Source organism: Zonotrichia albicollis, chromosome 1 (assembly GCF_047830755.1).
Source record: "Zonotrichia albicollis isolate bZonAlb1 chromosome 1, bZonAlb1.hap1, whole genome shotgun sequence".
In the NCBI taxonomy this organism is placed as follows: Eukaryota; Metazoa; Chordata; class Aves; order Passeriformes; family Passerellidae; genus Zonotrichia; species Zonotrichia albicollis.
Genome location: NC_133819.1, coordinates 103679336 through 103688958, shown reverse-complemented (window position 1 = coordinate 103688958; position 9623 = coordinate 103679336). Strand labels below are relative to the sequence as shown.

The 9623-nt window shown below is 48.4% G+C and overlaps 1 protein-coding gene across 11 annotated transcripts in view; it reads left to right on the top strand.

The window, feature by feature from the left end:
* The first annotated feature begins 457 nt into the window (after nucleotides 1-457).
* Nucleotides 458-9623, top strand: part of MTCL1 (microtubule crosslinking factor 1) — a 103119-nt gene continuing 93953 nt past the window's right edge. For 6 of the 11 annotated variants that reach the window (XM_074548646.1, XM_026793208.2, XM_074548639.1 and 3 more), the window contains exon 1: nucleotides 459-1970. In XM_074548646.1, the coding sequence (XP_074404747.1) occupies nucleotides 1098-1970 (873 nt within the window). In that variant the 5' untranslated portion in view covers nucleotides 459-1097. Of the gene's footprint in view, nucleotides 1971-9623 lie in introns of all 11 variants that reach the window. The other 5 variants (XM_026793209.2, XM_074548651.1, XM_074548633.1 and 2 more) reach the window with 1 other exon arrangement.

Sequence of the window (9623 nt, the reverse complement as noted above, 5' to 3'; positions counted from 1 at the left end):
AAACATCCCGGCCGCTGCGGCTCTGCTCTCCCCATTAAGGCTGTGCCTCTTTCCCATGCCCGAGCATCTCCTCCCTTACATTTACTCTCCGGGTGCTTTGCAAATGTAAGGGCTGCAATTTCACAGTCCCGCACCCCAAAAGGACGGGTCCGTGCCTTTTGTAGTTCAGCCAGAGCCAGGAAGTTGCCGATATCCTCGGATACTCGGCTCTGCCTGTAGGTGAACCTGTGTCTGCCTTGAGCAGGGAGATAATGCGGTGGCTGTTGTTTTGCTGCTGCCGGTCCCTGGAGAGACCGTTTCCATGAAGTCTTAGCTCGGGGGGAAAAAAACCAAAACAACCAAAACGGGCAACGCTATATAGCTCATGACTGGAAAAACAAAATTTCTCCCCAAATGAGGCTTTCTGATAGGAAGAGGCTGGCAGAGGCGTCCCTATAATAAAGCGTGCGAGGAAAGTAGTTTGCCGGGCGGAGGAGAGCTGCTGGCTGGCTGTCAGAGGGGGCGGATCCTGCGCACGGGCGGGCAGCGCCGAGCCGGAGCGGCCCCGGCAGCAGCGGGGCTATTTCAGGAGCCGGGCGGAGGCGGCGGCTGGAGCCGGGGCAGGGATGGGGTTAGCCGCGCCGGTGGGCTGAGCGGGGGGCTTGCTGGCGGAGGCGAAGGCAGCCGGGAAAACACGCCTTAGCCTCGGATTGAGGGAGAAAGGATCGGTTTTTTGGGCTGCATCACAACTTGAGCAGCATCAAGCTGAGCTAGGCGGAGAGGGGAGCGGGAGGGGAAGAAGAAGGAGGAGAAGAAGGAGGAGGAGACGGCTGTCACCGGGGGATTTGGTCTCGATTTATTGAAACAAATCAGTGCTCGGGAGAGAGCGGCGAGGAGGAGGAGGAGGAGAAGGTGGGGGTGGGGGGACAGGAAGAGGGGGATCGAGAAAGAAAAGTGTGAGGGCTGTGGCTGGGAGAAGCAGAAGTGATGAGAGAGCGAGCAGGGAGGCTGGAGGAGGCTGCCCGTCCTGTCGCCGCGCCCCGCGGGCACCGCCGCTCCTGCCGCCGCCGGGCGCCCCCGCGGCCGCCGCTGCCACCCCGCCGCCCCCGGCCCGCGCCATGGAGGCGCTGAACGGCCCCGCACCGGGGCCCGGCGACGCGCTGCGGCCGCCGCCGCCCTCGCCCGGCCACCACCACCCGCACGCCGAGAAGAAGCGGCCGCACCGCGCCCCGTCGCCCGCCAGACCCTTCCTCAAGGACCTGCACGCCCGCGCCGCCGCCAAGCCGCCGCCCGCGCCCCCCAAGTCCCCCGGCCTCCCCGCCCGGGCGCCCTCGTCGCCGCACCCAGGCGCGCACCAGCCCTCGGCGGGGCTGCTGTCGGCGCCGGGCCGCCTCTCTCGCCGCCCCGCCGCCCCGGGGGGCAAGGCGGCCGCCGTCCCCGTCACGGCCGTCGGCAGGGCGGGCGCCAAGGCCGCCCCCTGCGCCAAGCGGGCGGCCCGCGGTCCGGAGCCGGGGCCCGGCGGCCGGGGCGCGGGGCGGCAGCCCGGCGGGGAGGCGGCCCCGCCGCCCGGCAAGGGCAGGAAGGCGAAGCGGGGAGCGGCGGCGGGCAGCGGCCATGCGGCGGCGGCGCTGGCCCGCGTCGGCCACACGGACAGCAGCTCCGACCTCTCCGACTGCCCCTCCGAGCCGCTCTCCGACGAGCAGCGCCTGGCCCCGGCCGCCAGCAGCGACGCCGAGTCCGGCACCGGCTCCAGCGACCGGGAGCGGGAGCAGCCCGCCGCCCATCCCGCCGCCCATCCCGCCGCCGAGCAGCCCCGCACCGGCCCCGGCCCCGGGCGCGGAGCTCCGGCGGCCCTCGGCTCCCGCGGGGATGCGCTCCCTGCGGCCACGGGCGGGGCGAGAGCCCCGAGCCGCGGGGAGCCGCCGCCGGCAGCCCCGGAGGAGCTGCAGCGGGAGGTGGAGGAGCTGCGCTCGGAGAACGAGTACCTCAAGGTGAGCATCGCCCGCGGCAGGGATGGGAAGGGCAGGAGGCGGCAGCGGTGGAAACGCGGCCCCCTCCTGCCCGGGAATGCGGGGACCGCGCTGGAAAGGGGGGAAGGATATTCGCGCTGCCTGGAGTCACCTCCCATGGGACCCCTGCCCCCGCTGGACCAAATGCCGAATTTTACCCGCAGGAGGGAAATAGGGGCAGGCAGAGCCAGCCGGGACCCTCGGCACCCTCCTCCCCCGCCCCCCCGAAGCGGGAGCGCGGCGCGGCTTGAGGACAGCTAAGGGACATCAGGGAATGATCGCGGCTCCCTGCAAAGCCCGATTTGTGGGCGCTGGATGAACGTCAGTCCCATGCAACATGTACCGTGGCAATGTTGCGTTTAGTTGACGTGGTGGTAGCTCAACAAACCCCGACTCTTTCTAAAGCACCGCCAACATCCTACTGGTTAGCAGAACTTTGCTTTCCAGGAACTGTTTTCCTCAGTATCACCCTTTGGGAAAAGCCAAAGGAACAGGTTCCCTCATTTGATGTGGAAAGGATGACAGCATTATGTGCTCTGATTATTGTGGTGCTTTATCACTGGAAAGTGAAGCCACTCGCTGTGAAGTACTAATAGAACAACAAGAGCAGCAAGAAAGGAGTGTCATTACATCCTTGTACAGGTAGAAAACTATATCGGTAGGAATCCTCAGAGAAACAGGAAAGCTAAATTCAGGCGAGCTCTGAGCAGGGTTGACCTGTGGGAATCTTTAGTTGGACTTGTGCTTACAATCTGATCTTTTGGCAGAGCAAAGAAGCTGCATCCATAAAGATCTATAAATAAGATAAACTGAGATAATCCTGTAACCACAGCCACTGTTTGACTCTGCCTCTGGTGAAAACAATCTTTGTTCCCTGTTATTTGGACTCCCTGTTGTCAAGCAAAATAACCATGGAAATCCATGTAAATCTAGGATTCTTACTCAAATAAGAACTGCAGTTTTGTGTATAACCTTGGGAAACAAGAGTGATAAAGATACAGGCTAGGCTCGTTAAGGGGTTTTGGCCAAGGTACACGAAACAATATTCAGCATAGCAAAAGGGTAACAGCAGGGGTGCTGCAAGGTTCTTTGCCAGGTCTGGTGCTGCTTAGTGAACTGGAAAAAGGAACGAGCAATGATACAGCAAAATTTTCAGATGACATTAAGTTTTTCTAGCTTAAGTCAAGTCCAGCAAAGATCAGACAGAGCTTAATCATAAAGTTAACCCCTGAGGAACGTGTGAAAAATGAAGGCAGAGGATGGTAAATAAATCTTAATATTCAAAATCTTAACTACTTGGAGGGAATAAGTATGCACTTTTCTGTTTAAGTATACTGTGTTAACTCAGGAGCATCACGAGAGAAGGAGAAATGAAAATCTGCAAAAATTGTTAGATTACAGTAGGAACTGAACAGAGACTAAGAAAATCTGGCAATATTTTATAGAACTGTAGCTGTTACACAGGTCAGTGAGTGTACCTGAAATACCGTGGGCACTGCTGGTCATCTAGAAAAGGATAGTACAAAACCAGACCAATAAAAATTATTGGCTTGTAGCAAAGCTTTTATAGCACTCACTAGATGGAAAACTCGAGTGTGGTAGGGAAATGTAATAGTCTATAAAAAGATGAGCAGCACAGAGAACCTTTATCACAAGCTTCTCTTTTATTTGACAGCCTGGAAGCAAAAGGAGATGTAGTGAAATCAGAATTGATAATGGGAATCACTTAAGGAGTAGCTAACTGGCACTGCCATTAGAAGTCATGAAGTCCAAGAGCATCTCTTTGCATTACAGGGTTTGAACAAGTGTATGAGTATTATATACTTAAACCCATTACAAAGTGTGTCAAGCTCTCTTTCTTTGTAGTGAAAGTGATTTTTACCTATGGGAAACTGGGAGAAAAAAAGAGTATGTTTGAATTGTCTAGGACAGACCTTTGTTTTTGTGTCTCACCTGAGGAACCCTGTGATCATGGGACCTAGTTGACAATGGCAAGTCTTAGGTGAAGAACTTTATTTTGCTTCATTCCCAATTTTTCACCCTGTGCAACGTCTTCAGATCTTTCACCTTAAAGTCTTCATCATCTACAGCAGTTATTTCCTCTTTTTCCCCTTTTTTGATTCAGATTGTGACTTTATCATGTTAAAAGTATTTCTGAGTCTGGTAGGATAATGCAGACTGGTTTCTTTGGTGGGCATGTCCTGGTGCCTGGAAAGCCATGAGCTAACACTATTGCCTCTTCTGAGGGAAATGAGTACTTTGTCTGCTTTGCTTGGTCACCTTGGTGCGCGAGGTCTTAGTTCTGTTCCTCTCTCAAAATGGCTGGAAACAGCCCAGTGATGCAAAAATTATCAGGAGAATTCCCAAACCTCATTTGCTTTTCCTAGGAGAATCTATAAAAAATTCTGTAAATTAAAACCACATCACTGTCTGAGTTGTTTACTTGTGGGTTTGTTCCATGTGTTTCTTCCAAAGCAGTTCCCTTGGTTGGCATTGGAGTGAGCTGTGTTTCTCCAGAGGGGGCTAAGGGATAACAGGGATGCTGTCAACTGTAAATAGACAAATTATTAGATAAATCCCAGAAGAAACTGTTAATTTCCTGAGCATGGCCACAAGCCAAATTTTGTGGGTTTCACTCCTCCTTATCCCTCCCTGCAGCTGGAGTGCAGCCCTAAGTGCACATAATGAAGTCTTTTTCAGGGAATTTTATCTTTCACATAGGAAGGTTTTTCATGTAACTTTCATGTGTTTGTAACACAGGTTATAGAAGATACACATACACAGAGACTTGGTGCTAAAGATTACTAGAGGTTAAAGTGTTACCAGAAGGAAAAATCCAAAACAAACCCAATCATTTGTTTTTGTTTCTACACACTAAGTACTAGAAAGTCTCCCAGAATGCAGAGCAAGCTGCTGCTTCTGCAAACATCTCAGACTTCTTATACCATGAGCCAGATTTTAACTCGTATCAAGTTTCCACCTTATGTATTTTCAGGGCTTTACCCTAGGTAAGAATTTGGCTCTAGCCATAGCTAACTAGCTGCAAAGCTAAGCCTGTAGGTGAAGTGCATGAGGAGACGTGTTTACACTGAGAAGCCTCTCTTCTACTACCTCTGTGAAGTTTCATCACTGATTTCAGTTTCATATATTCCTTGCATGACCTTATTTCAGCTACCTGTGGGGGAAGACTAATACTACAGCAGCATTTTAAAATATATCACTTAGTTGTTGATGTCTAAAAAGAGAAATTTTGTCATGGTGCCTGACTCTGCAGGACCAGGAGATCTTGGTAACTGCTGGTAGTAAATAAAATTTTAGTTATTGCTCATCAGTCCTGTTAGTAGTAGCAAAACACTGCCCACACAAGTGGTTGATTTTCAAGTTTGCTTTAAAGTGTCCGACACACAGAGAAGTGTCATTCAGCATGCAAGTCCTTGGGAAAGTCAGAAAGAAACCCTTTGTGGTGTAGAGCCCTCTGAAGGGTGAGGAATCTTAAGAGAAAGGGCTGAAATGTTTGCAATTAGAGATGTTTTTGATTTGTCTCAGCCCAGCTTTAGTTAAGACTGTGTTAATTAACTAAGTGTGGTGGCAGAAACAGCAGCGGTGTTTTAGTCACAACACACACCCCTTTTCCCTTTGCACCCTTCGTGGCCCTAATGTGAAAGCCGCCTCCTACACGAGGCATGACGCTTCCTACAGCCCTTAAAATAAACCTGGTGCTTGCTGTGCTTTCCTTTACCTGCCCTTCTCTTGGTGCCTGTGTTGTACAAGTTCAATATGCTGGGAATACTGCTGCAGTGTGGATTAGCACAGACAATATACTATCTTGGATTTATTAGATAACTGGCTTTTTTGTCTTGCTTTGTCTTTTTTTCTTTCTGCATTCATTTGTAACTGTGACATATTCTGGATATGAATTGACTAAGGGACCACTGCAGGCCCTGTATTCCACTCTGATGCATCTAAACTATGTTCATTTTTGTTTAAAATCACAATGTGTGTCACATGAGGTTACATTGTGTTTCTTTACTCACTTGAAACTGTAGCTCTTTGAGTTGCAGCCTTGCGCGGAACTCAGGGGCAGTAATTCCACCGCTTCTTTTATTAACCTGCAGGGATTTGTGCATGTCAAAGGGTTTTGCTGGGCAAAAATGATGCACAGTGACAGGACCAGTTTTTTCCCGTTTAGCGAGGGTTGCCAGGGTTAGCAGGATAAAGCTCATCGCGCATCCCTGCTCGGTGCTGCTTTTCCCACCTGGAGAGCATGGAAGGTGGCAGCCCTGCCCGGGGCACGGACCCCAGGTGGCTGGGGGTCAGCAGCCTAGCAGGATGTCACTTTGGGGGGACAATAGCGAGGCCATGTGCCTGGCTAGCTCCAGCTGGGTCCTGGCAGCCCCACCCTTGCCTGGAGGGGGTGAGCTCTGTGCTGCGCCGGGTTTGCCTCGGTGGCAGTCAAGAAATGCTATTGCTGATGCCATTGATGAGTGCTCCAACAGCTTCAGCAGCCCCAGTCAAGGATATGTGTCGGAACAATACTGTAGCTAATGCTTGAATGAGGCAGAAAAGCTGCCAGATGCTGCTCTCAGATCCTGCCAAGTTAAACCAGCCCTCGAGTCAACAGGTGTTCACGGTCCTATGACTTTTCAGTTCACATCTCGGTTTTGCGCACAAGCTTCAGACTTGGATTGGTGCATGACTTGTAAACTAGTCTGATTTGAGAGCTAAATAATAACATCAGGGGCCCAGGGACTTGGGGTTCATTAACATATTTTGCAAGAGGCAAAAATAATGGTTGTTGCTTTCTTCCCAATCAAAGCCTTTCAGAGCATATTTATCCCTGCTGCAGTTCTGCTGTGAAGTGCTGTGGGGGATGTGTATATTCCTTAGCAGCAGCAGCATCTCCTACATATAGATGGTTTGAGATATTTAAATCATGAAAACAGAGATTATGTAAAATCACAGTTCATGAATCTTAGATTTATCAAGGATTTTCTAGAAGCTCTGGATTCACCAGTGCAATAGCAGCTGCCCCTTGTAATTGCCACTCTTTCTCCCTTCCCCACTCTCCCCTTATTTGATATAATTTATATTAAAATACATTCTGTTTAGAAAATGGTACTGACAAAATCTATAAATATGACTTTTGGGTAAATTAATAGACATATCTTTTACATAGACAATTGAATTTTCTGATTCATTTGCATTTTCTTCAATACTATACAATTTAGTGATTTTGTCTTCATAGTTTGCAGGTATTTTCAACTTAATATAACACTTCTGCATACTGATGTGTTTTAACTCACTGGAACCTAAAGACTTTGCCAGTGTGTATAACTGTATTCACAGAGTAATGAATTCACTATTCATGTGTCTTTTATGCTGGTTTTTTGCATGTAATTTCTCCCTAATAATAATTTCCAAGTTTTCTTTGACTCATGATTGTGTTCCACTATTTAGTGGCTCTGAGACAAGACCTTTTTTAGTTTAGGCAGTAATTCATCTCAGTGAAGGTAGATCAGAAGGCTGACCTAAATGCACGTGCTGAATATGACCCTTCCTCTGTATTTATGTGCAATTTAGTGGTCTTGCTTTGGACGGCATTTAGTCTGGTCCCTTGAACAAAACATCCCCATCATGCACATGTTTTAGAGCTGTCCTGAGGACTCGAGTAATGGAGTGCATTTGAGGCTTGGAGTGCGTCTTGATGCACCTACAGAGTGTAGCTCTCTGTTTGATTTTGGAAGGAATCCGTTTCTTGCATGCTCTGTGGACAGAATGAGTGTGCAGTTGGTGGAGATGTTGGAAAATTCATTTTCAAACCTTATTACAGATCATAACTAGACTGGGTGGGTGGACAGAGCCCATAAGTTATGCAAGTATTCCTGGTCATTTCAGTGGGAATGACTCAGATGAGTATGGTTACTCAGTGTAATAGCTGCATGGCCTGACCTTTTCTCTCTCTTTCTCTCTCTCTTTTTTTTTTTTTTTTCCAAAGAATCATAAACAAGGCATATTCCTATAATTTGTTCTTAATTATACTTCATTGTAATTAAATCAATAATAAACAAGCATGACATCAGTAAAGGTATTAATGAGATAATGGCTTCTCTTCTGACATGCAAGTGTTTAATTTGCACAGTACAGACAGAAAATGACCCATCAGTATGTATTTGGGCTACACAGTGTGGAAGTTGCACACAAGGCTTTCCCTTTCCCAGCCAGTTCCCATTGGCTTGGCACACTGACAGGCAAACGAGGAATCCTGGTTCTGTTGTTTTTGCACTGCAGTCCCGGGGACTCCTGCAAACAGAGAGGCTGTTTGCACTGTTTGCACTGTTTGCACTGTTTGCACTGTTTGCACTGTTTGCACTGTTTGCATGTGGCCCTGAGTCCATACAGCCACCCTGTGACCCTCAGAAGGGTGGTTCCTGTGGGACCCCAAAGAGCTGGCCTGTAGGAACTCATTTGGGCCAAGGGAAACCATGAGCTGAAAGGCTCAGGAGCTGGTACAACTTGGATTTCTACAGCAAATTTGGAAAGAGCTGCCAGTTAGAAAACAGACTTCCATTCATTTTTTTCTGATGACCAGAGTGACACAGGGAAAGAAAAGCATTTTAGCATTTCCTAAACAATATTCCTTCTTGCAGGACTCTCTGCCTCGTGCTGTTCTTACTGAAAATAATAGCATAATTACCATTAAATGAAAAGGGATCGAGAGGAGGCTTTCATCCCCTTCAGGAATGCAGAGCAAAGTGAAGCTTCTGCTGCCAGCACTTAACCTCCCAATTTCAATTGCCACTTTGGAGTGCTGGAGCAGGTCCTCCCTGTTTAGGGAAGGGAGCAGCTCTCCATTTTCAGATGAACAAAGAGGGATGGCTGCTTTCTTGCCTGTTTGTTTTAATTACTTTTAAGTGCCTATTCTGATCTCTTTCTTCAATTTTACAATATTAAAGTCTACGGTATGAAGCTCAATGCTTCCCGAGAGGAAGAGCTTTAATTCTAACTCACAATAATAAGAGTATAAGAACAATAGATTTTAATAAAGTCAAGGGTTTGGCTTATCTGTTCTTTCCATCTGCCTTGCAGCCAGAGCATCCCTTTTTTGCAAACCACCACGCTGAGCAGTTTGGCTTTGCTGCATTTACCTTTGAGTTCACAAATGATTGACATGTTTTCCTTCAAAGCAGTAGTTTTCCAGTTTAGTAAGCAGGACCATCATAGTTTCAGTTGTAATTTCCCCTTCCATGGGTCTTTAACTTAGCTTCCTTCATTTTCTGTGCATGGATCACTTTGGAGGAAGAGTTAAAGCTGTTCTGGTTTTCCAGGTGCCATTGTAACAGTTCTGGCTTAGGATCTTTCACCATACAGTTTCAGTGTCCACAGCAGAATCAAAAGGAGAATAAACTGTTAATAAATGAAAGCATCTACACCCTTGTCACTGGCCTTGTGGCCTGTATTGAAAGCAAGATTGTGTCTTTATTGTAACTAAAGTTAAATTTTTATGGTTTAGTAAAAGGTTATCCCAGCATCTGTAATTGTGTGCTGACTGACATACAAAATCTGAGCCAGATTTTCCAGAGATGACATGTTCCTCTCTATATATTTATTATATAATAATAGGACTTCATATTGCTA